The 27,683-nt window shown below is 38.7% G+C and overlaps 2 protein-coding genes across 4 annotated transcripts in view; one reads left to right on the forward strand and one right to left on the reverse strand.

Moving 5' to 3' along the window:
- Positions 1-19,944, reverse strand: part of PEX1 (peroxisomal biogenesis factor 1) — a 47,255-nt gene extending 27,311 nt beyond the window's left edge. For 2 of the 3 annotated variants that reach the window (XM_030307950.1, XM_030307951.1), the window contains exons 1-10: positions 19,724-19,936; positions 14,522-14,665; positions 11,357-11,440; positions 10,828-10,942; positions 10,051-10,736; positions 8,058-8,177; positions 4,875-4,998; positions 4,527-4,627; positions 3,554-3,636; positions 2,305-2,437 (exon numbers count right to left, since the gene is read on the reverse strand). In XM_030307950.1, the coding sequence (XP_030163810.1) occupies positions 2,305-2,437; positions 3,554-3,636; positions 4,527-4,627; positions 4,875-4,998; positions 8,058-8,177; positions 10,051-10,736; positions 10,828-10,942; positions 11,357-11,440; positions 14,522-14,665; positions 19,724-19,852 (1,719 nt within the window). In that variant the 5' untranslated portion in view covers positions 19,853-19,936. Of the gene's footprint in view, positions 1-2,304; positions 2,438-3,553; positions 3,637-4,526; positions 4,628-4,874; positions 4,999-8,057; positions 8,178-10,050; positions 10,737-10,827; positions 10,943-11,356; positions 11,441-14,521; positions 14,666-19,723 lie in introns of all 3 variants that reach the window. The other variant, XM_030307949.2, reaches the window with a different exon arrangement.
- A 250-nt stretch (positions 19,945-20,194) lies between these two features.
- Positions 20,195-27,494, forward strand: RBM48 (RNA binding motif protein 48). The gene is made up of 5 exons (XM_030307952.1): positions 20,195-20,322; positions 20,974-21,164; positions 22,867-23,012; positions 24,732-25,297; positions 27,161-27,494. Exons 1-5 carry the CDS (start codon positions 20,212-20,214, stop codon positions 27,245-27,247), a joined length of 1,101 nt encoding a protein of 366 aa, XP_030163812.1. The 5' UTR covers positions 20,195-20,211; the 3' UTR covers positions 27,248-27,494.
- The last annotated feature ends 189 nt before the right edge of the window (positions 27,495-27,683 follow it).

Raw genomic sequence — 27,683 nt, forward strand, 5'->3', positions numbered from 1 at the left:
AGCCAGGCACCCTTGGAGTAGCTGTTACATTTTAAGTAAGAATCAGAAGAAAGCAACTGAACTAGTAACAGGAAAAAGAGTTATTTTACTGAAGTTAAAAGTGAATCAAAATGAAAAAGTCTTAAAATTTTGAATTGAATAAAAGAACAAAGATTCACAGAGACCACACTGTACCTCTGAAAACAATTTTGCACTGGTAAAGAATAAAACTGTAAGCCCTTTAAAAGGGCAGGGAGGGGCGCCTGGGTGGCTCAGTCGGTTAAGCGGCCGACTTCGGCTCAGGTCATGATCTCGCGGCCCGTGAGTTCGAGCCCCACGTCGGGCTCTGTGCTGACAGCTCAGAGCCTGGAGCCTGTTTCAGATTCTGTGTCTCCCTCTCTCTGACCCTCCCCCATTCATGCTCTGTCTCTCTCTGTCTCAAAAATAAATAAGCGTTAAAAAAAAAAAAAAAGTAAAAAAAAAAAAAGGGCAGGGAAACTCTAGCAAAACTGATGAAGATTAAGAAGAGAAAAGACACAAAACACCAAAATCAGGAAATGGAACACCATAGTAGATTCCACAGCCATTCAAAGGATAATGAAAGGAATACTACAAACAACTTTATGCTCATAAATTTGACAACTTAGAAGAAACGGACCAATTCCTTGAAAATTACAAACTACCAAATGTCTGCCACGGTGAAATAAGACAATTAAGGAAATTTAATTTATAATTAAGAAGTCAAAGGTCCTGGGGCAGCTGGGTGGCTCAGTCAGTTGAGTGTCTGACTTCGGCTCAGGTCATGATCTCGCGGTTCATGAGTTCGGGCCCCACATCAGGCTCTGTGCTGACAGCTCAGAGTCTGGAGCCTGCTTCAGATTCTGTGTCCCCCTCTCTCTCCGCCCCACCCGTGCTTGTGCTCTGTGTCTCTCTGTCTTTCAAAAATGAATAAACATAAAAAAATTTTTTTTTTAAATTTTTTTCAACGTTTTATTTATTTTTGGGACAGAGAGAGACAGAGCATGAACGGGGGAGGGGCAGAGAGAGAGGGAGACACAGAATCGGAAACAGGCTCCAGGCTCCGAGCCATTAGCCCAGAGCCTGATGCGGGGCTCGAACTCACGGACCGCGAGATCGTGACCTGGCTGAAGTCGGACGCTTAACCGACTGCGCCACCCAGGCGCCCCTAAAAAATTTTTTTTTTAAAGTTAAAGGTCGGGGCGCCTCTGTGGCTCAGTCAGTTAAGTGTCCAACATGTCTCATGTCATGATCTCATGGTTTATGAGTCAGGGCCTCACACCGGGCTCTGTGCTGACAGCCTGGAGACTGGAGCCTGCTTTGGATTCTGTGTCTCCCTCTCTGTCCCTCCTCCGCTCACACTCTCAAAAATAAATAAACATTAAAAAAAAAAAAAGTCAAAGGTGACAAAAATCTCAACACCCAGATGGTTTCACTGGAGATTTTACTAAACATTTAAGGAAGAATGAATACCAACTGTATATGCTCTCTTCTAGAAAACAGAACAGGAAAGAACACTTCTCAACTCATTTTATGAGGCCAGTATTACCCTAATAGCAACACCACACAAAAGTGGTACAAAACCAGAAAACTATAGGCTAATATTGCTCATGAATTAAAACAATTTTTTTAATGTTTATATATTTTTGAGAGAGAAAGAGTGTGAGCGGGGAAGGGGCAGAAAGAAAGGGAGACAAAGAATTCGAAGCAGGCTCCAGGTTCTGAACTGTCAGCACAGATCTGGACACGGGGCTCAAACCCAGGGACTGAGAGATCATGACCTGAGCTAAAGTCAGATAATTAACAATGGCTGTTGCTCATGAATTTAGATGCAAAAATCCTCAACAGAAATATTAGCAAATAATGGGGTGCCTAGCTGGCTCAGTCAGAAGAGACTCTTGATCTCAGTTGTGAGTTTGAGCCCCATGTCGGGTATGGAGATTAAATAAATTTTTTTAAAACATTAAAAAAAAAAAAAAAAGGATTTTTAGCAAACAGAACGCAGCAATGTATACAAAGAAAATACACCACGACCAAGTGAGATTTATTACATACATGCAAGGCTGGTTCAACATGTGAAAAAAAATCAACCCTATCAACACCCTAAAAAAGAAAAATCATACAATTGTATCAAATGATACATAAAAAAGGCAGTGAGCATGACACCTTATTCATTTTATTCATCACCACTTTCTAAATCACCACTTCCTATATCTTGTATTAATAACTCTATATAACAGATGATCAAAACTCAAAGAAAAAAATAAAATTAGTTATTAGTGAAATGGGCACATTTTAACTACATACCTTTCCTCCTGTGAATAAAAGGGCTCCATTCCTAAGTCCCGCTACAAGGGACATCAGCTGCCGAGACAAAGGGCGCCCCAGGAGGCTGTGAGTGATGTGTTCCATGGAAGACACACCTAAAGAATTCACTCCTCTGCAAAATATATACATTATTGCATGATAAAACGCTGAAGCAGGATAAAATCCAGCTGTAAAAAATTCTGAAACTTTCCTTTCCAGGCTAATTAATGATTTTTAAAAGAGTAAAATGTTAGAAAGTTTCCCTTAGTTGACAGCGTATTGAATTAATGCCAAATCTGAGTCACAACTTTTAAAATTAGTTTTATTACTTTCAAACATGTACAGTAACTAAAAGTTTTGTCTTAACAGGACATCTCAAGGAATTTGTCTTAACAGACACAAACAACAAATCATAAATGAGAGCATTTGAAGTGTTAAAAGAATTGAAGACTTATTTCCTCTTAAATTAAGCTTTGAAATCCGGTTTCAATTTGTAGATTCTACAAGCATGAACTTCAACCTACTTCCTGACTCTACCACTTTATTTCTGATAATATAAATTCTGAAAATCAGAATCTGAGCTGAAGAGATTTTACTTTCTACATGAGCATTATGCTATAAACATTGTTACTTTATGGTTTAGTCCTTTTATTAAAACATTTACAGATTATACTATTACAGGAAATCAAATCACTGCTACTATAACCACTAAAGGTTTCTGTGAGGAATTCTGAGATATAATGTTTATACGAGAGTCTCATATTTCCTAAGAGATAAGTTAAGAGGAGGTTCTTTTCAGACTTGTCTTAAAAGTTAAGGAAAACACAAATAATCCCAATTAGTACATTAATAAAATAGCTGAAGGAATAACTTAATTTGAAATATTTTTAAACATTCAAATAATGTTTTTAGATTAACTTTTAAAGTAAATGTATTAACTCTTAAGAATTAATTGTTTTATTCGAGCACATATAATCTGGGTCATAACCAGTTGTTTCCTTCTCACAAATCAAATCTTGAAGTAAAATTTCTAATAAGCTTCAGACTTTTATGTAGTTACCTAAGAAGACAAGGCAAATTACTAAGCTAGGTGTGAAAACAGAAACAATCCTTGAAAAAATATCTACTAATGCATTACTGAGATTATTCAATGACATTAACATCTACTTTAATATTTACATATAAAAACCCTGCCAGAGATAATGTCAAACATGTCTGTAAACATATTAGTTTGGCCATAACTTCTTACCCCAAGCAGTTCAGCTTTAAAAAAGGAAGAATAAAGTCAATTTCCTCACTGTTTTCTTCTTTTACCATAGGATCTAGAAGGACCTACAGTAGCAAGGAAAAATCAATTTTACATTTCAAAGTTATATCTGTGGCCTGTTTTTCTTGGGTCCTAGGAAACTGATTACTGATTTTGTTACACCACCAAGAAAAGATACATTGTGCATGCAAGATCATTATTCAAATTAGCCTTGACAATCATAATTTATTCATCCAAGGAACATAATTTACTCATCCAAGCAGTAAAGAATGTCATCTCCATCATACATTTTGCAGATACATCTTTATTTATAATTTTGATTTGTGTTATATTTACTCTCCAAAATTCTTCCATTTGTATCTTCTTTGAATGGTATTCCTTCAATTTTATCTCAAAAGTAGAGACAAGGTCTAGTTCCAAACCATTCAAATTCTAAACGACTAGAGCATCTTCAATTCTTTAACAATGGGAGTGAATATCCTAGCTAAAAGATAATATTCTAAAAAAGACCACTTTTAAAATACTGCTAGAAGAAAAGTGATCTGGTAATATTTGTGAAGAGTTGAGAATTTAAGAAGTGACAAAATAATATGGGTTGTGCAGCAGAACTCCAACTAAAAATAGGAATTTTAAAAATCAAATCCCAAAAGCTAAGTTTTCCTTTGTTTCAATATGAGGATAATTTGAAATCATGATCTATCTGCCAGTTAACACAATCAATTCTATTCTTGAAACTTAATTGTGCATTGATTTTAAATTTAGGATAAATCAATTTGTTTAGATAACTTAAAGAGACAATATAATAAAATATTTTAAATCAAGTTATTCCTTACTCTTATCATTCACGTTTCTAATACACTTCAGGATGCAAAGTCTTACAGGTAAATTCATACTTTATTATTGATCCAATGTGACAAATATTATCTTATTAAAGATTCAATAGTTATGTGATTACTTGTATTGTGATCTTCTGCAGCAGATTGGGACTCAATAAAAAAATGTTTTCTTTCTCTTTTTCCCAAGAATGAACTATATTTAGAGAAAACTCCTCCAACTCTATCAAAAAAAAAAAAAAAAAAGAAAAAGAAAAAAACAAGTAATAAATGAGAGTTAGTACTGAAACAGAGATAATTTAAGATTCAAATTTCTTTAAATTTAAATAAAAGCATTCTTCAATATGTAAAATCTACCATTTACTTATCATTATTATGCTTCCTGTTCACATGTATTAAAGGTTGTAACAACAATGAAAATATTTCACTTCTTTAGTAGGAAAAATATCAAAATAACAAAATTTACCCACCATCTTTAATTCTCAGCTTAATATATTCTTCCTCTGGTATTATCAAAGGAAGTGTGGTAGTGGTACATTGCTGTAGCCATGAAGAGAACACAGTTTTTACATCTTCTTCACTTACATCTTTAGGCTGCCAGAGAAAAGGGAAGAACAGTAATGAATTATCCAAATACCTAAATTTAACGTTAACATCCTTAGTTTAACACCTTACTTTAATATGTAAACCTTGATATGGCTGATGGACCTTAAGCAAGCTTCTTAACCTCTCTGAGCCTTGCTCACCTCATGTGAGAACCATAAGATGGTATCCATTGGTAGGAGACTGGGGAAGTAAATCACGGTATACCCATTCTACAACAGTGTGGCAAAAATAAATGTGCTAGTTCAAGGTGCAAACCAGTCTGGCATGACCATTTATTATCTGTGTGACTGTGGGCAAATTAATGAAACTGTCTGAACCTCAATTTTATAATCTATTAAATGGAGCAACTAAAAAGAAACAACTTAAACATTAAAAAAAAAAAAAAAAAAAAGCAAACCTTACCAAACAAAACCAGGAAGGATGTTCATATTTAGAGGCACAGATCTGGGAATTGATATTACAGCACAAGGAATACACTGAAGCTGGAAGAAACATTTACACAAGTGGCAAAGTTTTAACACTCCCTACCTCTAGGACCAGTGACACATATACCATAATTTGGCTCACTGGATGGAAAACCATTCCAACTCCATTCTCCCTTGCTTCCCTCTATTAAAGAGGTGAGAAAGAAAACTCTCCAATTCCCAGAGTGGACCTGTGTGTGCATATGTGTGCACATACATGTGACTCCCTTCTGACCAATAGTGTGCACTCAGCAATTGTTGAGAAGGGCCTCTCTTCCTAATTAAAAGGTATACAAACCTTGCAAGGAGGTTTTTGCTTTGTGTCTTTCCTTCTGCCAAGAACGCATATGTGATGCCTATATATACAGCAAATGCCTTGCATCTAAGAGGAGGAAAGTTATAGGCTAAGGATGGCAGAAAGACCAAAGGAGCCTAGGTCCCTGATGACATGGTTTAACCACCTATGAGCTCCTCCAAACTTCTCTGTACATAAGAAAAATAAATTCTTTGTATGTTCGTCACTTTTCTTTGTTTTTCTGTTAAGCAGATTGTAGTACTGTTATACCCAGTAAGTGTAACGTTAATAAATTAAAAGGTATAAAGAAATTCTGAGAAAAACACTATTAATTTTTAAAGCTTTTAATTTAAGTTTTTAAAACCTACGTGAAGACAAAAACAGGAATACACAAAAGTTCATATAGGAAAGATCATTAATATCTGCCTAGGAAAATAAGCCTCTATTCATCCAGAGTCAAGCTTAGCTCTGCTGATTAAGCTTGGTTTAGAACTTGATCACCACAGAAGCAGGCTAAACTAAGTACAGGCATCGCTTTCCCATTCTTAAAGATCACAGAAACCATCTGTCACTTCTTTGGATGTTATTGGGCAATGGGATTAAAGACCTAAAGGAAGTCTGAAAATGAAAATGAAAACTATTTAAAACCGGGCGCCTGGCTGGTTCAGTTGGTAGAGCATGAGACTCCTGATCTTGGGGTCATGAGTTCAAGCCCCACATCCACTGTAGAGTTTACTTAAAAAAATATATTTAAAATCAAGACCTGAAGAATCAGAAAGCAACTCACAGTTCCTCTAGAATCAAACATGTTTAGGTCCTAAGAGATATAATCACCCCAGAGACACCTGCCAACATCCTAAAAGTTCCACTAAAATATGCAACTCAGGATTAAAAAACGAATTCTGCACTAAGAGCCTCATACTGAGACAAAAAAAAAAAAAAGTCAAATGTCTGTACACAAGACCTAACTTTTGAAAAATATGAAGATCAGTTAGCTAAAAAGTTAAAACTAGAAATCACTGTGTACAGTTCTGCCAATGTGTTAAATGTTCAGTTCCATACTATTGTGGAAATGGCATTTATTCTATTTATTTTTCTCTTCTCCAGTACATAATACAAGCAATCTTATCTGGGATTTCATCAAAGTTCTGTTAAAATGGCTCTTCCATGCTATAATGACCATTATGATCCTAAAGACCCAAAAGGACTATTCAAATAATCAGAGAAGGATAAAGTCATGTTTGGAAGTTTCAAAACCTAGAAAACAGTAATTTTCCTGGATTGTAGTGCTCTGAGAACTGGTAAACTAAACTGGTACAGGTGATAATACTCTATTAGCAAGCAGTCTAGCACTCTTTTGGTTGCAATATTAATGCTGTAATATGGGAAAATTTTTAAAAATTACATGAATATAGCAAAAATACCTATCTTCTAAAAGCCAAATTATCAGGGCACCTGGCTGGCTCAGTCAATAAAGCATGCAACTCTTGATCTTGGGGACATGATTTCAAGCCCCATGTTGGGTGTAAAGCTTACTTAATAATAAAAAAAAAAAGCTAAATTATCATATTTGCATTGGCACAATATACATAATATGTGTGTGGCTTACTAAAGACTTCTTAGTTTCTCAAAAAATTAAACACAGAATTACCATAAAATCCATCAACTCAACTCCTAGGTATATACCCAAAAGAACTGAGAGCAGGGACTCAAACAGGTTCTATAGCAGCATTATTCACAAGAGCCAAAAAGGTAGAAACAATCCAAGGGCCCATCAACAAATGAATGGGTAAACAAAATGTGGTATATACATACAATGGAATATTATTTACCCATGAATAGGAATGAAGTTCTAATACATTCTATAACATGGGTGAACCTTGAAAACATGCTAAGTGAAATAAGCCAGACACAAAGGGCAAATACTGTATGTTTCCACTTATATGAAATATCTAGAATAACCAAATTCACAGAGACAGAATGTACATAGGGTTACCAGGAGCTGGGGGAGGACGGGATAGGGAGTTATTGCTTACTGGGCATAGAGTTTCTGTTTGAGGAGATGGGAAAGTTTTGGAAATAGATGTGGCAATGATTGCACATTATGAATGTAATTAATGCTGAACCGTACACTTAAAAATGGTTAAAACAGCATTTTGTTATATATATTTTACCACAAAAAGACTTCTTCACCCTTCTAGCAAAAAGAAATACAACATTCTTATTATTTAGCCAAAGCATCTCATAAGATGTGTAAAACAACTGACAAAACATAAATTTGAACTCACTAAGTTTTCTCTAGGTTGTAATTTTAGAGATCTTGGAATTTTAGGGGTAATTTCCACTGGAGTTATTCTGACTACTGCATGCATTTCTATATTTAGTCTCTTTCTCAGGTCATCTGGAATCTGAAATATAAAAATAAATAAAAATATAAATATGTCTAAAACTTGATTTAAAAATATTCCACAGTGTAAATATTGGTATTAACTTTCATAAACTCGGGTAAATTAATGGGTAAGTAAATTTGCGTTATCATGATTCAGAGAGTAACCAGATGGATGTTCAGGTATTGTTGTATCACAAACATTTTAGTTTTTCCCCTTCATTTCTTTCTTCTCACACCCTCCTCAGAATGCAATCTATCAGCTGTGCTCTCTTGAGTCAAGCCTGTGTGAGTACGGGATGGTACCTGCTGCCAGTATCACCACTGTTCAGTGCCCACGGCTGCCAACCTTTAAAGTGGAGTGGGAAGTGTGGACTCCTTGCTGCTATCTTATATGGTCTCCAGGCCTTTACCTGGCACTTCTTCAGCCCGTACTCACCATATATTCATAAGGAAAAAAAAAAAAAATTCCCACCACGTGGCAGAACCATTCACAGAAGGAAAGTCCTAACAAGTTCAGTGTTAGACATTTTTATTTTGAAGATGTAGCAGGATCTCTTAAACTGGGAGTTTAGAGCTAACAGACAATAATGAGCTGATGGTCTAGAATTTTAGAAAATGATATAAGCCAAAGAGATTAAAACTTTGTAAGTTGCCAGCACAGAGGTCATATGTGAAACTGGCAGTAAAAGAAATCTACAAAGATGACCCCCTTCCTTTCCCATTTTTCTTCCCTAACAATTTCCTCCCTTTATCACCATGAACTCTTACTTTACAATGCTCAAATTAAGTTCAAGTAAGAGGGGGCTAGTGACTCATTTCACATAAATGAAGCATTACTACCTGAGGCCGGGATGAGAAGATGAAACAACAGCTGCTCTCCTCTCTCCACCAACCCCCCCACCCCCCATCACCTCCCCGCCAGGCCCACAGTTAAAGAGCTGACCTCATCAGGGTAAGCAGCTTCTGGACACGTTCCCATCCTGGTGCCAGCTCACACCATGGGTATCTCCCTACCTGGGCATTTCCCCCAACATATAACAAGTCCCTCCTCTGCTTTCAGGAACTGGGGAACAAACCTTTGGCAGGTATTAAAAACGTAAGGCTTCATGGGGCATCTGGGTGGCTCAGTCAGTTAAGTGTCCGACTCTTGATTTTGGCTCAGGTCATGATCTCAGGGTTCATGAGTTAGAGCCCTATGTAGGGTTCCATGCTGAGAGTGTGGTTCTCCCTCCCCCTTTCTCTCTCTCTGCTCTTCCACTGCTCATCCATGCACGTGCCCTCTCTCAAAATAAATACACTTTATTATTATTTTTTTAATGTTTTATTTATTTTTGAGACAGAGAGAGACAAAGCATGAGCAGGGGAGGGTCAGAGAGAGAGGGAGACACAGAATCCGAAACAGGCTCCAGGCTCTGAGCTGTCAGCACAGAGCCCGATGCGGGGCTCGAACTCACGAACCACGAGATCATGACCTGAGCTGAAGTCGGAAGCTTAACCGACTGAGCCACCCAGGCGCCCCCTCAAAATAAATACACTTAAAAAAAAAATTGTGAGGCTTTGTAGGGCACCCCAGGCTAAGCATGAACTCTAGAGTTGGCACACCTGGGCATAAATCCTAGTTTTATTTACTGTGTAACCTAAGGCAAGTAATTTTTACCTCTCTGGGCCTATAACTATCTAAGCTTAGAGCTGTCCAAGTTTACTTAACCAGAATATACACAATCTTTACCCAAACAAGGACTTTACCATATAATCAGAAATGTGCCCCTGCAGGGACTTTAGACACCACTTCTTATACTGATTTTCAAATTGTATATAAAATATTATTCTAACTCAGAATTTGGAGAATTTCAAGCAACATGAAATTGCTTTCTCTCAAAATTTATACTAACCCAGACTTTCCCAAGATGAAGCACTTCTATGTCTTTGGTGTACTTTATGGCATTCTTCAATTCCTCAAGTCCATTCCAGACAACCTTTAGCACACAGGACTTAGCAGCTTCTTGACTATGGTCTGAGCTGATTTGTTTTTGATCTAGTGGTTCTGATATCTGCTTCCCTTTTTCAGGTGACAGGACATTTTGTTTTGTTTTACTTTGCTGTTGCTTTGGAGAAAGTAGCTTAGTTAGCTTTCCATAGGTCACAGTAAAGCTGGGCTCCACATCAAAATATTCCTGGTCCCATGGAAATACATGAACGGCATAGTGTTTGCGAAACTCAGAAGTTGCTGTGGCATTACACATACTGGGAGGCTGCGATTTGCACACTCTAAAAATATTGTCTAGAGGAACGACTTTGGACTGCATATTTTTGAATGCATTCATTTCAGTTAAACCCCAAGATAGCTCTTGTTTCTTCTCAGACCCAAAAGAAAAAATGCTTCCTATCAAAGTCCATAAGCTTGGCACGGATGGTGAGTCAACTGTAACTTCTGTTTTATTAGACCTATTGTGAAATTTCCCATGTGCATTATCTGCTTTTGAAACTGTCTTCTCTTTGGCCTGGCGGGTCTTTGGCTGAATAAGGAGTGTGGTGTCAGCTTCCAGCCTTCCATAAGCAGCAGCTGGAATCAGTGCAACTGTGTGGAAAATAAAGCTCATTAGTACGTGTTCACCTCTGCTATGGATGCATTACCATGGAGTACAGTGGAAAAATATAATAACACCTACCAATTTGGATGAATATGTAAGTTTGTTGATCAACCCAAACAGGAAAAATGGCTTTCGGAAAAACTATTCGAATTTGATCTAGCAGATGCTGTTCAAGGGAAGCAGCATGCAGTTCCTACAACCAACAAACAAACAAATCAATTCACTTCATGTTTAGTCCATTCTGTGTCTGGTAAGGAAATCACAAGTCATTCTTATAACTCGAACCAGCTCAGAATATATAATGAAGCTCAGAAAAGAGAAATCTAGAGACACTGATATTTTGGCTTCCAGTTATGGAAGGAGTAAGTCACAGGGCTAAAAGGTACAGCATAGGAAATATAGTCAGTGGTATCATCACAGTGTTGTATGGGGACAGATGGCAGCTACACTTGTGAGCACAGTGTAATGTACAGAGATGTTGAATCACTATGTTGTATGCCTGAAACTACTGTAACATTGTACGTCAACTATACTTCAATACAAACAAACAACTATTTTGAAGCAGTTTAACCTTAAACCGGGATAATTCTCATTGTGTTTTCTTTACCAGTATCTCCCAATCATCTGCTGATAGGGGTTCCACCTCCACTTGTTGACAAGACACCACATGGGAGCACAGCTTGAGAAACACCTGGAATAAATAAAAAATGTAAAACTACTTTTAAAATATTTTTTGTAAAAAAAATTTTTTTTTGCATCCCTAGAAAAGAAGAAGTTCTCTCTTTAGGTAAATAATAAAGTGTGAGTGAGTGAATGAACGAGTGTGCGTGCCTGTGTGAGTGTGTGCCTGCCTGCACTGGGTGGACCTTCATTTGACAAATATTTATTAAGTACCTATTTTTAGCTAGGCCTTCATATACCCTAACATTTTAGGAAAAATTGTTTCACAACTAATTATAGAAAAAAAGAAAATACACCCTAGCACAACAGATTTAAAAAAAAACAAAAACAGGGGCGCCTGGGTGGCGCAGTCGGTTAAGCGTCCGACTTCAGCCAGGTCACGATCTCGCGGTCCGTGAGTTCGAGCCCCGCGTCGGACTCTGGGCTGATGGCTCGGAGCCTGGAGCCTGTTTATGATTCTGTGTCTCCCTCTCTCTCTGCCCCTCCTCCGTTCATGCTCTGTCTCTCTCTGTCCCAAAAATAAATAAACGTTGAAAAAAAAAATTAAAAAAAAAAAAGAGATTTACTTTAAATTATTTAAAAAAACAAAAAAACAAAAAACAAAAACAAAATAAAGATAACCATTAACAAAAGAAATGTAATTTAAAAATGCGAGAAGGGGTGCCTAGGTGGTTCAGTTGGTTAAGCATCCGACTTCGGCTCAGGTCATGATCTCACAGTTTGTGAGTTTGAGCCCTGCGTCAGGCTCTGTGCTGATGGCATGGAGCCTGCTTGGGATTCTCTCTCTCTCCCTCTCTCTTGGCCCCTCCCCTGCCCATGCTCTCTCTCTCTCTCTCAAAATAAATAAATAAACTTAAAAGAAAATAGAAGAAGAAACAATGTCATCAAGTCATGGCTTAATCTAGCATATACACACTCTATTATTTCTAGAAGTTTTAAGACTTTTAGTTTTATAACTAACCTGCATGGTACTTCTAGAAAAGTCTAGAAAAGTAAAAAAAAAAAAAAAATGCTCAGAGATCAGAGAAAATTTAGAAGTATAAACATTCACAGCTAAAAGTAAAGTAAAACAAATACACCCTCATTCCAGTCTACAGATACATATGAAATGCCAGTGTGTCTTTTGGGGTGCCTGGCTGGCTCAGTCAGAGCATGCAACTCTTGATCTCGGGGTTGTGAGTTCGAGAAATAAATAAATAGAACTTAAAAAAAAATAAAAAGATGGGGCACCTGAGTTGCTCGGTCAGTTAAGTGTCCAACTCTTGATTTCAGCTCAGGTCATGATCTCACCATGGTCATGAGCCCTACATCAGTTCATGAGCCCTGCACTGAGCTCCATGCTGACAGTGTGGAGCCTGCTTGGGATTCTCTCTCTCTCTATCCCTCCCTGCACTCACTCTCTCTCCCTCTCTCTCTCTCAAAATAAAAGAAAAAAATTTAAAAAAAAGAAAGAAAGAAATGTTAGTGTTTCAAGAAGCTGCAATCTACCACCTAACTTTCTTTTCCCTTTCTTTAGGCATTTCTGAGGATTGAGGAGTAAAATCCAAAGCCACCAAATGTTACATGCTCCAGTTAACCAGCCCTTCCTTTGTTGCTTCTGCGGATTGGAGCAGAATTTCCCCCAAGTGCCTCACCCTCAGTGAATTTCCCGTTAGTATTTCCCCGTACACCCTGTTTGAAAGGGGCGATTCCAGGGAAGCACAGAGCAGCTCCCACCCACCAAGAAGCTAGAGTCCTGGGCAAGCCAGTTCACCTTGTTCCTATTCTTTGGGAGACAGTGACTTAGTGGTATTGCTACAATACAGAAGATCTGCAGAAAATCAGGTAAAAGTTCACTCTGAAGCAAACAGGCATTAGAAACCAACAGGCCTGTTCAGAGGCAGATGAAGACATCAAGATCAGGAACAAGAAGCTGGTGTTTCTCTCTGGAAAGTACCACATATTCTAAGAGAGCAGAACTTTAACTTGCTGTGCAATCCTGGGCAAAATGTTCTGTCTCCCTAGGTTTGTAGAGCAAGGAACCAAAATTAGTGATGTCTAAGTCACTCTAGTGCTAAAGTTTTAAGATTCTAACAAAGACTTAGGGTAAGCGAAGGACTAATACTAGGACTATGGATTTCTCATTAGTGGCCTTTTCTCATTATAAAAAGCAAGCATGAACAAAATTAGTCTATGTTCAAAACAAGATAAAGAGATGTAACATTCTCATATACTGTTATGGGAAGCTGGTAATAGAATGTAGTTTACCCCATCTATCAGAATTTTCAATGTGTAGCCCCCTGGACTCTGTAAGTCAATCTGTAATGTTTCATTCTATACGGATTCAGAGATGTTCAATGCATACTGTAGTATGTGGAAAGGTACCTCTGATATACTTTGTGGGGAAAACTGCAGAAAATGTGTATGATTAAAAAAAAAGAAAATGTGTATTCTTCCTTCCCTTTCCTTTCCTTCCTCCCATTCTTTAAATCCTAAAGGTGTAATAAGATCCCAACATACAGTACACATTCATTCTGAGGCTGGGGTTAGAGAAATCCATTTTTTTTACTTTCAACTGTAAAATATTTGCAATGAATATGTATTATTTCCATAGTTTAAAGTATTTAGAAGAACATAAATTGGTGAATACAATAAAATGAAAAACTAGACGTAAGTCCTTAAGCTTTGAGGTTTACAATTAAATTCATAGGCAAGACAAAAATAGAAAAATAACAACTTTTTTGTTGGATAGATTTTTTAAAAATCAAGTATGATTCTGGAAGGTTAGAAGATTTGCTGGAAGCAAATGAAGTCTAGTAATAGTAAGTAAAACTCAATAATTCATAAAGTAAAAATAATTGCACACAAACAAAATTAGGGAACCTGGAAAGTGAGTAAAATAGATAGAACACAAAATCAACTAGGGAGCAGAATACAAGATAAAGATTTAACAACAGAGTTTACAGTCAACTTGCATATCCTGCACTGGTTATAGCAGCACACAAGTTAGGTGTCATCTCACCTCCTTAAAAAATTAATTTGAATGTTTACTTTCCATTGTTATATTATGTGACATCAGGAAAAAGTTATAGTCATCACATTTTGTACTCACCTGGTCCCCATTTGAGAGTCCAAGTTTCTGACCAAGTTGTCTGTTAATTTCAGCCACACTGTCACCTTGATCACTAAAATGCCTGCCTTCTACCCAGCTCAAGAATGCAGGCTGACGACCCCAGGCCACTTCTATAGCTTGATTCTATTTATTAAAGAAGAAAGGAGGTGTATGAGAGTTTTTGTGTGCTTTTCTGTATTCACATTAAAGATAAACTATTATTGCAATCCACACATACAAAAAGAGTTCTATAGATAGGTGATAGGTCTTGGTTGTGCACATCAGAGCATTTAAAAAACTATAATCATTTCTAATACCCAAGACTGGTGATGCTGTGGGTGAAACCAATACTCTTACATTCTTATGATGGCAATACAAATTGATTCAACCATTCCAGAATTCAAAGTGGCAACAGGTAGCCAATGAATTTATATAAACTTTGAGCTAGATGTATATATTTGAATATTTATTCTGAATTAATGATTGACAGAAGAAAACCACAACAAAACATATCTCTGCAGTATTTTCTTTTTTTTTTTTTTTCAACGTTTTTTTATTTTTTGGGGGACAGAGAGAGACAGAGCATGAACGGGGGAGGGGCAGAGAGAGAGGGAGACACAGAATCGGAAACAGGCTCCAGGCTCTGAGCCATCAGCCCAGAGCCTGACGCGGGGCTCGAACTCACAGACCGCGAGATCCTGACCTGGCTGAAGTCGGACGCTTAACCGACTGCGCCACCCAGGCGCCCCTGCAGTATTTTCTATAACAGTAAAAACTTAGAACTGTCTCAAATATCTATTAATAGGAATATCATTAAATAAGTTACAAATTTACCATTTTGGTAAAGCATGAGTCAGTAAGTAGAAATATATCACGATCATTAAAAATATAACTGGGGCGCCTAGGTGGCTCAGTCAGTTAAGCGTCCGACTTCGGCTCAGGTCATGATCTCAGTTTGTGGGTTCGAGCCCCATGTCGGGCTCTGTGCTGACAGCTCAGAGCCTGGAGCCTGCTTTGGATTCTGTGTCTCCCTCTCTCTCTGCCCCTTCCCAGCTTGCACTCTGACTCTCTCTCTCTCTCAAAAATAAATAAACATTAAAAAAAATTTTTAATGTAACAGTATGTTTATTAAAGGGGAATAAATGCACATGGTAAAACCACAAAAATTACAAAAGCATAAAACATGAAGGCAGGTTCCTGTTCCCAGAGGTAATTACTATTAGCAGCTTCTTATGTACACTTCCAGAAATTTTATATTATGCAGCTTCTTAAATAACTTTAAGCTTTAGAACTAAGAAATTGTATGTGCAAGTAATTAAATCAAAATACAACATGTATTTTCAGGGCGCCTGGCTGCTCGGTAGGTGCAGCATGCGACTCTTGATCTCGGGATTCTAGGTTTGAGTCCCATGTTGGGTATAGACATTACTTAAAAATAAAAATATTTATTTAAAAAAATGTGTTCTCAGGGTGCCTGGGTGGCTCAGTCAGTTGAGTGTCTGACTTCAGCTCAGGTCATGATCTCATGGTTCGTGGGTTCAAGTCCCTCATCAGACTCTATGCTGACAGCTCAGAGCTTGGAGCCTGTTTCAGATTCTGTGTCTCCCTCTCTCTCTGCCCCTCCCCCACTCCTGTTCTGTCTCTCTCTCTCTCAAAAATAAACACTTAAAAAATTAAAAGGACTTCATTGATAGCCATGAAAACTTACCACTTCATGACATTTTAGTATTATTAAAGTCATTTATTAATATTAAGTCATTGATGCACTGGATTGTTAAACATTAAGTTCATTCATTTCCATCAAATCTTACTACCTCAAAACTGGTTATAGGCTGCTTATTGTGCTTCTTTCTTTTTTTTAAATATTTCATTTTTGAGAGAGGGCACTGGCGGGGTAGGGGGAGAGAGGGCAGAGGATCCACAGTGGGCTCTGTGCTGACAGCAGCGAGCCCCATGTAGGTCTTGAACTCAGAAGATCATGAGCTGAGTTGAATCTGACACTCAATTGACTAAGCCACCCAGGCACCCCTACTATGTTTCTTTAAATAGGAAAAATTTCAAAGGATTTTGAGGCAATATAATGTACTTTCAACTAACCATGTTATTAAAACTTTTTATACAAGAAAGTCATCGTGTATCTCTTAATTGTATAATTTTTCTCACAATTCACAGGATAGTCTAACTGTTCTTGCTGATACTAAGCACAGTGTAATAAAGTATACAGAGCACTGGACTGGAGTCAAATTCCAGATTATTATGTCAGCTGTAAGTATGTTAGCTGAGGTTACAGGGTGAAGATGACCAACTCCCTGGGTGTCTTCCACAGTTTCATCAGTCAGCGGCATATAATCCAGATCAACTCTTATTTCATAAGAAGAAAATTTTATTTTTTTAAATGGGGCAGGTTTTAAATTTATTTATTTTTAAGTAATCTCTACACCTAATGTGGGGCTCAAACTCACAAGCCCGCGATCAAGAGCCGCACACTCCACCGACTGAGTCAGCCAGGCACCCCTACAGAAGAAACTTTTAAAACTAGAGATGTTAAATAAGGAGATCCAAAATATGGCCTGAAATATCAAAAATGAGAATTCTACCAACTCACTGGAAAAGGGAAAAACTGACTTTATTAAACAGGAAAAATATTTCAATTATTCCTTTGGTCAATGTGTAATAACCAGCTCCATAATCATAATACACGTTCAGTTGGATTTTGCAAACTAATATTGTGAGTCCATTTTCATGTAAAACATTTTCCACCTGAACTGCAGAACCACTGGGCACTCAGGTAAAGAGAAGAAACCCACAGACTGGAAAGAGAGGAGCCCCTCTCCCAGGAATTCAATCAATAAATATCTGCTTTTGCCATTACCTGTGGTATTGGTATAATCTGGAGGGAACTTTCAGGTGAAATCACAGGTAGTCATGCCTTAGGACTGGCCAGATTTGAGGCCTAGGTTATCTTTTGCTAACACAAAAGAAATGACAAGTCTGTACCTGGCCATTTCCAGATGGCCATTTAGGTTTATCTGTTTGAATTCAGTGTGGACGTGAATCCTTTCCCCCATTTCAGCCGTCACAGCAAGCACTGAGCCTAGCATACAGACAAAATAACTCAGGTAAAGCAATGGTTCTCAATGCAAGGATGATTTTGTTTCCCAGGAGACATCCGGCAATGTCTGGAGACATTTTTAGCTGTCACTACTGAAGGGGAGAGATGCTACTGGTATGTAGGGCCTAGAGATCAAAGTTCCTGTAAACATCTTACCATACCCAGCACAATCCCCCATAAGAAAAAATTATCCAGCCTAAAGAGCCAAGATTAAAAAATCCTGAGTTAAAGCATCTACTGGGTACCCAGTCTTGAAATAAGGACTTGGATAAACAAAACAATACTTGAAACACAGAGCATGACAAGGGAGATGTGTCACATAAACAGAGCAGTTTAGTTTTGAAAAGGAGACACAGGTGAGCAACAGAGAATCTGAAAGCTAGGCAGAGGAGGTAAGATTGATTATGCTCAGTTTTTAAAGTCATGGAAGGAGGGAAAACATTTTGGGAAGAAAGAATAGCACAAATACACAAGTGGAAAGGAGCGGGGTTATGGAAGAAACAGTGCTGCACACTGAGTGAGACACAAGAGGACAAATTAACTGTGTGGAAATACCAGCCTAGGAGTGCCAGTGAGCACAGAAATGGCCTAGATACCCAACGTCCCTTTCACCATCAACCTAGGAATCTGTAACAGTGGGTCTCAATTCTTGTACATCCAAATAGCCCAAAGTTACTTTTTAAATTACAGATGCCTGAAGTTCACTCCCCAAGATTCTGATTCAGTAGGCCTGAGGAAGGAACAGAACATTCATATTTTTAAAAGCTCAAGGTAAGTCTGACACAGGCCAGAAGGCCATTGTTCTGGCCCTCTTCTCATTTCAACATTATAGATATTATGTACTCCATGCTTCAACCCAAATAAAATAATTCAACCCATTAACTCCCAACTCATGACTTTATGCTTTACTAATTAGCCATGCCCTCTAGCCCAGTAATTCTAGGGGGAAAATTATCTAGAAAAAATTACAGAGAAGTAAAGTGAAAAAGTAGGATACTTAAAATTATTGCAAACTATTGGGGCGCCTGGGTGGCTCAGTCGGTTAAGCGTCCGACTTCAGCTCAGGTCATGATCTCGCGGTCCGTGAGTTCAAGCCCCGCATACGGCTCTGTGCTGACCGCTCAGAGCCTGGAGCCTGTTTCAGCTTCTGTGTCTCCCTCTCTCTCTGACCCTACCCCGTTCATGCTCTGTCTCTCTCTGTCTCAAAAATAAATAAATGTTAAAAAAATTAAAAAAAATTACTGTAAACTATTAAATATTTCCTGCATGATCAGTCAGTGCTGGGTACCATGCATTCACGATTTCTGAGGATTTAAATATCCTATCCTTCTGCCCGCATAAGCACACTCACACTTGTAGACTACGTGCCTCTATTTCTACTTATGAAAATACGGATGCTGTCTCTGCCAGTGCTTAGAAGGGCAACCGACGACAGAGTTTCAAGCAATCCTACCTCTGTACTTCCAAGTATGCATAATTCTACTGCACATTCCTGGTACACCTCGGATGGGTTCCGAGCATCAGCGACACAGGGAAGAACCTTCATTTTCTAACCTACCCTGCTCAGGGAGACGGTGCTTAGTCTCTGTTAACGTGCCCTTCACTTAACAGGGACTCTGCAAACCAAATCTGCCCCTCCCTCTGGAGGCCCGGACGGCAGTCGGGCAGGCACCAGGAAATCACCAGCAGGAAAAACATTTTTTAAGGTAATAAAAATTACCGACTTCCCAGGAGCCTTTCCAAACTGGAGTGAGGAATATTTCCCAAAGCACACGTAGAATACTGGGATGATTGAAAGCCCACTCTTAGCGAGTGAAAACACCTGGAATAGGATAAGTTTAAGGCCCAGTGCTGCACCAGACGTGGTGTGGGCTGCAGAGTGTGCCCCCCGCGGGCCCTGCCCTCGAGGGGCCTTCAGTCTGGCCTCGGAACGGCTCGGCGGAGACGGAAAGGCAGCCCGTTCCACGCCTCCGGGAGAGGCCCGAGCCGCCGCCGCGTCCCTGAAAGACCTTGACTCGGTCCGCACCCAGGCTGCCGACCAGGTGTCCTGAGTCCGGGCTGGGGGCCCACGTCCAGGGCCGGCGCCTTACCTGCAGCAAGTGAAGCTGGGCCACGAGACGCCGCGGCAAGTGGAGGAAGCAGTCTCGAGCGTTGGTGAAGACCACAGTCACCGCTACCCCACCACCCTCCGCACCCTCCAGGCGATCGCCACCCCACATCGCCGGCAAGCACAAATTCCCCCCGAACGTACGCTCCAGCGGACTTGGGCCGCTGGGCCTGCCGAGTGTGTCAGAACCGGAGAAGATCGATCGGCCCCGCCCCCTGAGGACACGCCCCTCTCGCCTCGTCCCCGTACCGAGTGGGCAAGCAAGCTCCTCCAACTCTCCGAGGCCTCTCCGCCGGTCCGCTGGAGGGCGGCATCTCGTTCACCGAAGTCACACTCACAGGAAACGATGCCCGACGCTATCGATTCTCCAGCCAATCGTGGCACGCCTTGACCTATCTCCCCCTCTTATTGGGTGAGCGGGAGTGCGACGAGACGGATGTTGTCGTTTTTGCAAGGGGCCAAGCCGTCAAGATGGCGGCTAGTGGCGGGGAGCTTGGAGGTGTATTTGATCACCATGTCCAGAGGGCTGTATGCGACACGCGGGCCAAGTACCGGGAGGGGCGACGGCCTCGTGCTGTCAAGGTAAAGTGATTTCTGTTTCATCCTTTGTCCTTGAGAGCTTTATTTTCGATGTGATTTCACATCCCAGCATATGTAAATAAAGGTTTGAAAGGCTGCTATCCTATCCGTCACTCATTGGAGATGGATATGAGAATCTCTGGCACTCAAGTTACCAGATTCTCAAAAACCCTTCGGTCAACTGCTAGAACGTCAGCTCCGCAAACACAGTGCTTTGTGTTAGTCATTACATCTTTCATGTTTACAATAGTGCGTGGTGCGTGGTAAGCACTCAGTGAATATTTGTTCTCTCTTTGTAGTAACTTCTCCCAAGCCAACTTCTGGAAAACATGTCGATTGAAGAAAATTTATTCTTTAGTTAGATTCTCGTGGGGTGAATTTACTTTTTTTTTTTTTTCTGCAGACAGGTTGAACAGAATGTTTCTTGTTTTCAGAGGCTTTTTTTTTTTAAGCTTTTTTACTTTAAATTCCAGTGTAAGTAATATACAGTGTTATGTTAGTTTCAGGTGGGCAATATAGTGATTCAGCAATTCTGTATATTACTCAGTATTCTTCATGATAAGTGTACTCATTAACCCTAGAGCAGTTTTTAAAAATAGTTTTGTCCTAGGCTTTTTGGGGAAGTATATTTTTATGTGTTTGCATTTCTTTTAGGTATATACAATCAATTTGGAATCTCGGTACTTGTTAATACAAGGAGTTCCTGCAGTGGGAGCGATGAAGGAATTAGTTGAGCGATTTGCTTTGTATGGTGCAATTGAACAATATAATGCTCTAGATGAATACCCAGCAGAAGACTTTACAGAAGTTTATCTTATTAAATTTATGAATCTACAAAGTGCAAGGTAATTTGCAAGTTAAGCATAAGTTTTGTCTCCCCCATCCCCATTGCTATCATTTTGGCCCTGGTTTTCCCTCATTTATACCTGAATTACCCAATAACCTAATATTGCCCTGTATTACTCTGGTCTTACTCTAGTCTTAAGTGTTAGCCTTATCAAAACACTATTCACATTGTGTCATTCCCATGCTTAAGAATCTTCTGTCGTGTATTGTGGTAGATTAAAAAATGGGTTTGGAGTTAAGTTTTTGAGCTCCACTGCTTACTAACATCATGACTTTGGACAAGTTGTTTAACTTCAGTAAGCCTGGTTTTTTTCTATTCTGTAAAATCTGTATGGTAAAAGGACCTATTCACTGAAGTTGTGTGAGGATAATGAGATAACCTATGTAAAGGGCTAAGTGTAGTGCCTCCTGTTCAGAATGCAGTAAACGTTAGGTATTGAAGTTCTTATATTGTTATGCATCTATGTGAATTGACCCCATTTTCCCCAGTCTTCTCTGTAACATAAATTCTGCTCCAATAAGGCTGAAGTATGAAATGCCTTACCTAGTTTTATGTTGACCCCATTCTTGTCACTAATTTGCTCCAAGACTCATCCTTCTTTGGCTGTTGCCATTCATAGTTTCTTTATTATATTTTTTAAAGATTTTAAGTAATTTCTATACCCAACATGGGGCTCAAACTTACAACCCCAAGATCAAATGTTGCATGCTCTACCCAGCTAAGCCAGCCAGCCAGGAGCCCCATCATTCATATTTTCTTTCTGTACTACAAATAGCACTTGCAGCCTGCCACAAAAGCAATTGATTTTATGTGGTTGTATATTATTCTCAGTTTGCTCTTATATGTAATCTCACTTCCCCTAATCACTTCCCCCTAGCCTGCTCTTCGTGGTCAGGGAAACATATTTGCTAGAACTTTTGCACCTCCCATAGCACATAGTACATTATGTGAAGTTCAGTATCTTGATTCAAATTGTAGCTCTACAAACCAATGTGAGCATGGCTAAGTTATAAATCTTCCTAGGCCTCAGTTTCATCGTAGGGTTTTTATGAAGTATTAATTCAGGTGAAGCATTTCAGGCACTGCCTGGTGCATGAAAAATCTCAGTATTTTTATCATTATCCCTGGGCACAGAAGTACTTAAATATTTATTGTAGTATAATGCCTGGCCAGTCATAAATGTTTAATAAATATTTGTTGAATACCATTCTTTGACTTTGTCATTGATTATATATTCAGCATTTACTCAATTACTGAAGATTTTATAATTATAATATTATTAATTTTTATATATGAATCCCATCATAGGAACAAAACTGTGGTGAAAAGACTAAACTGGGTATGAGCTAACTCTTAAGGGCCATTTAATTTAACACAGAGAAATCTGTATTTCATGACCATAGATTGTGTACCTCAGGTTAACTGCTGGGGATCCTAAGTTGGTTAAAGGGGGTCTGGATATGTGTGGATGACTTAGCTCAAAACCTGTTAGCACTATAGAGAGTTCTAAGAGTATTCCCTACATCAGTAGAATCAATACCATCCATAAAGAGAACATCTTAATTCCCAACCCATAGGAAGTATATACACATAACAAAAGCTGAACTTTACTGTTTAGATCAATGCACTGTATCCTAGTTCAGCTATTATCCTAAGTAAGTCAAGATTAATAAACCATGCTATCATGTATTTCTGTTTAGGACAGCCAAGAGAAAAATGGATGAACAGAGTTTCTTTGGTGGATTGCTTCACGTGTGCTATGCTCCAGAATTTGAAACAGTTGAAGAAACTAGAAAAAAATTACAGGAGAGGAAGGCTTATATAGCAAGAACTACTAAAAATAAAGGTATGGAAAGCCTGTTACTAAACACCTTCAACGTGTAAGGCACTCTGCTAGGTATATCATCCCATCAGAGCTCCCACTCTGGTGGGAAGAGAGGCAAATAAATGATCACAATATTTAAGAACTCTGCAGCACTCTTATGGAATATGGGCTGGAAAGGGAGAGATGTTGGTTTGTGGAAGCCTTCCTATAGGATGAGAGAGGTGGCTGAGTTTTGAAGGAGTAGACATTACTCAGGAGGCGAGAGGAAGAGATGGAAAGGTAGGCCAGGTAGAAAGTTTAAAGGTCCAGAGGAATAAATGAGCAGTATGCATTTGAAGGAACTATGAATAGTACAGGATAACCGCAACACAGGGATTGCAGTGAGAGGGAAGATTAGAGAAGAGGACAGGAACTGAATCATGAAGGGCATTGTGTCACAGGCTGCGGAATTAAGGTTTGACCTAAAGGCAATGAGAAACAATTATGATTTGCAGACCAGTTACCAACTGCTAATCTAAAACTGCTAATTGTGGAAAAGTTCCACTTTTGACCAGCAGCTGGCCAGGTGCCCCATATGCCCAACTGAGTTTCCCTAGACACAAATTCTAGGTGCCTGGAATGGAGCCATGGGCTTTGGTACATGGACTGTAGGAACAGAGTACTCAGAATTGGACTGAAATAATGTGTGTGGTCTGAAATCTGAATAGTACTGGAAATCCACATTACAAAATATCTACCCTTTAGTTGAAGGACAAAGTCATTGTGCAGACACCTATTGAATATAATGAGTGATTAGGGAAAGGGCAGGTGGCAGAGGTGAAGAGAGATAGAAGATAGGAAGACTCTTGGAAAACTTACCTGAAGATTGGCAAGAGAGCTGTTGAGAGTCCCTGATCACTTGTAGACAATAAACTTTTAACCTGTGGGATATGTGAATAGCTCCAGGAGAACTTACGTTTGTGTGCCAAATAAAATTACAAAATATGGGTCCAGCCTGTTGCCTCCTTTAAAAACTAACAAACACCAACTAAGCAGCATGATACATTCATGTAGTAGAATGCTCCAAAGCTGTAAAAAAAGGAGCATTCTATGTAATGACCTAGGAAAAAAAATCTCTAAGATCTACAATTAAGTGGAAAACACAAAGGTGCAGAGAAATGGCTATTATGGGGGAAAAAAGAGGAGTAGGCAGGGGGAAGAAAAGTAAGACATACTGGACAGATAAATAAAGTAAGAATGGGATTACTTATGGGCGGAGGGTGGAAACCAGGCATATAGGGGGTAAAGAAAGTGTGAAGCGTGACACTAATATACCCTTTGTACTTTTTAGACACATGAATGTATTACCTGCTCAAGAAAAAAAAAATTTTCAGGGTAGCATTTGTTAACATTTTAAAGTAGTGTTTGTTGGGGCGCCTGGGTGGCGCAGTCGGTTAAGCGTCCGACTTCAGCCAGGTCACGATCTCGCGGTCCGTGAGTTCGAGCCCTGCGTCAGGCTCTGGGCTGATGGCTCGGAGCCTGGAGCCTGTTTCCGATTCTGTGTCTCCCTCTCTCTCTGCCCCTCCCCCGTTCATGCTCTGTCTCTCTCTGTCCCAAAAATAAATAAACGTTGAAAAAAAAAATTAAAAAAAAAAAAAATAAAGTAGTGTTTGTTTTTAAAATCACACATTTCCGAATAATGAAAACAGTAAACGAACCATTTTTTTCCTCTTCTCTCCTCTTTTAAATTGTAACATAAAGATCATTACGTGACAAAGAAGAAACTGGTTACGGAGCTTAAAAACACACAAGATTTTAGACAGGACTTCCATTCAGAGACCTCTGGATGTGCAGCCACTTTGAACACTTCTACTGGCAACTCAGATCCTTGTCTTCCTTATTCTTGTGAATTGCCTTTATGTTATTTTTCCTCGAAATGTACATGTTCATCAGGGGAGCATATGGACAGGGCATCAAACTTCTCTCAGGATGGTAGAAACCATGAAGAAACATTGGAGCATTGTATGCACAGTGACTCTTTGCAGAAAATACGGGTGAAACCGTTTAAAAATTCATCAGCCTGCCCTGGCGCACAGAAGGCTATTACTTCTTCAGAGGCAGTTGACAGATTTATGCCTAGGACAACACAACTGCAGGAGCGGAAAAGAAGAAGAGAAGATGATCGTAAAATTGGAACTTTTCTTGGAACAAGCACGAGTAGTAATGAGGTTATGATTGGGCCTCTGTTACCAGACTTACCCAAAGTGGATATGCACGATGACTCGTTGAACACGACAGCAAATTTAATTCGGAATAAACTTAAAGAGGTAAGATCATTTTTAAAAAAACTGTTTTAAGAGACCATTTGGTTATAGGGCTAACAACTAAATGGAGATTTGTGGCAACTAAAGTATTGTCATTAATTTTTTTTGTTTTCAGTTTTTTGATGTGTTTTTCTACAGTTTCTGTTGAATTAACTGAATCTGATGAACAGAAAAGTATGTGCTTTGATATCATTAGCCTTTGCTTTAAACAGTGAGCAGAACAGGGGCGCCTGGGTGGCTCAGTCAATTAAGCATTTGACTCTTGATTTCAGCTCAGGTCATGAACTCTTGGTACATGAGTTTGAGCCCTGCATCAGGCTCTCTGCTGTCAGCAAGGAGCCTGCTTTGGATCCTCTGTCCCCTTCTCTCTGCTCCTCCCCCACTTGTTCTCTCTGTCTCAAGAATAAACATTAAAAAAATGAACAACATATTCTATGTCATTCTAGATACAAAACATAAAAGCAGTGGTTTCAGTCCGTGAGATCAATCTGTGAGAGTGGAGCCCAGGCCCTCTCTTTTTAAAGCTCCCCAAATGGTTCTATTATGAGTCAAAGTACAGAATTATTGCGTTGAAGGAAAACTTATTCTCAAGTTCAGTGTTCTTACAAATTACATCAAAATGGTTTTTGCTTCTTTGATAAAGATAGCCATAGAATGAGGTGAGATTATTCTAAAGACTAGGCCCTAAGGTCTGCATTTCAAAATGTAAACTTCTTAAATAGATTACAACTCAACTGTCCTAATTAAGTACTAATTTTTTTTTACATATTTACATAATCATTTTCCATTTTCTAAGCACAAATAAAAGAAAGCTAACGTTTGAGTTAGCTTTTGAAAGATAGCTTTTTGTGGGGCAAACCTTTTATAAATCAAACTGAGGGAAAGGAACCTTCTTTTAAACTTTAACTCTGGAGGTTCAGAAAGTGCTTTTCACGCAGTTGTAAATGTATTTTACAATGTGATTAAGGGAATCTAAGGTAGCTTCATTTATTTTATGTATATGTTTTTACCTGAAAATTACTATCTGATTAAGGATGAGGGCTTATGTTATAATATTAAAAGTCTGTGAACACAATTTCCATGCTTAAGCCTCTTTTTAAATGTTTGAGTTTGTGCTGGCCCTTTTCTTCCTTCAGATACAGTTGAACTGAGGCATAGATGTGGATACATAGCTCCCTCAGCCAGAAATGACTATATTTTCAAGAAAAAAGTTGTTAGGTCCAAATCCTAAGTAAGGAGACAATAGAACAACAAAATGGAGAAATGCTGAATACAACTTACACAGTTTCTAATAATTTTACATGTTAAGTGAAGACTGTCTTACTCTGCTTTAACTCATTGTCAACTCTTTTTCCAATGATGTGTTTAGTTTCACTTCCCTAGGAAATTGAGGATTATACCATTTTCTACTTATTTCTCCAATTTTTCATACTCCCCCCCCCCAGTCAAGCCTCCATGTTTGTAAATACATCAAATGTATTACATTTGTAATACATCAAATGTTGATGTAAATACATCAAATGTTATCAGTGTTTCAGGTTACACAGAATGGAGATCTCTACCTGTGTCTATAAAATAGCAAGTGACTTCACATCTATAAAGGATTGTTAGAGTATATGTTTACTCTTTTCCCCTCAAGTTTTTTTTTTTTTTTCTTGTTAAATGGCTTTAGAAATTTTACTCCCATCAGTGTTTGGACAGAAAACTTTGTGCGTAGACCATAGGCTGTAACCTGAAATTGGGCTAACTGCCTTAAATGTGACAGCAAGAATTGAACTACTAGATGTATCTCCTACCTCTCCTAATAGTTTATTTATTCTTGTACTATAAAAACTAAGTTTTGGTGGTCTCTTTTTTTTAAACTAGGTAATTTCATCTACGCCAAAACCTCCAGAAGACAAGCTGGAAGATGTACATACAAGTCGTCCGTTAAAACAAAGAAGAAGAATATAGATTGCCAGCAGCAAATTATATTTTCTAAGGGACTATTTATCTTTTATTTTTTAGCCTATCATTTTAATTCTTTAAGAGATTTTACTGCTGGTATTTTTTAGTGCACTCCTCTTTGTGATACCATTCAAGCTATTGTATCTAATAAAGGTTCATCTTTTAAAATTAGCTTATCATTCACAGAATACATGTCAGCCAAATATGTTCCTTAAAAAAAAAAAAAAAAAATTAAAGTTTTCCGGAAGCTCCATCCAGTGACTTTGGTTACATTTTATTGGCTAAAACTGGGCTCATGGCTGTTCCTAACTGGGAAGATCTGGAATGGTGAATGTTTTAGGTTTCCAACTTCTCTGGTTGAGGAAGCAGGAGAAAAGAGGGTTGTGAAAGTATTTCCCACAGGGGCCAAGGTCGTTGGCTAACTTAAAAAATAAAATTAGTT

This window comes from Lynx canadensis, chromosome A2 (assembly GCF_007474595.2).
Source record: "Lynx canadensis isolate LIC74 chromosome A2, mLynCan4.pri.v2, whole genome shotgun sequence".
Lineage (NCBI taxonomy): Eukaryota > Metazoa > Chordata > Mammalia > Carnivora > Felidae > Lynx > Lynx canadensis.

What these genes read in the sequence shown, in the direction of transcription:
- RBM48 (XM_030307952.1), top strand. Translation starts at nt 20,212, where the DNA reads ATGGCGGCTAGTGGCGGGGAGCTTGGAGGTGTATTTGATCACCATGTC. An exon ending in GACGGCCTCGTGCTGTCAAG is followed by an intron (nt 20,323 to 20,973) that starts GTAAAGTGATTT and finishes CATTTCTTTTAG; the next exon opens with GTATATACAATCAATTTGGA. An exon ending in ATGAATCTACAAAGTGCAAG is followed by an intron (nt 21,165 to 22,866) that starts GTAATTTGCAAG and finishes ATTTCTGTTTAG; the next exon opens with GACAGCCAAGAGAAAAATGG.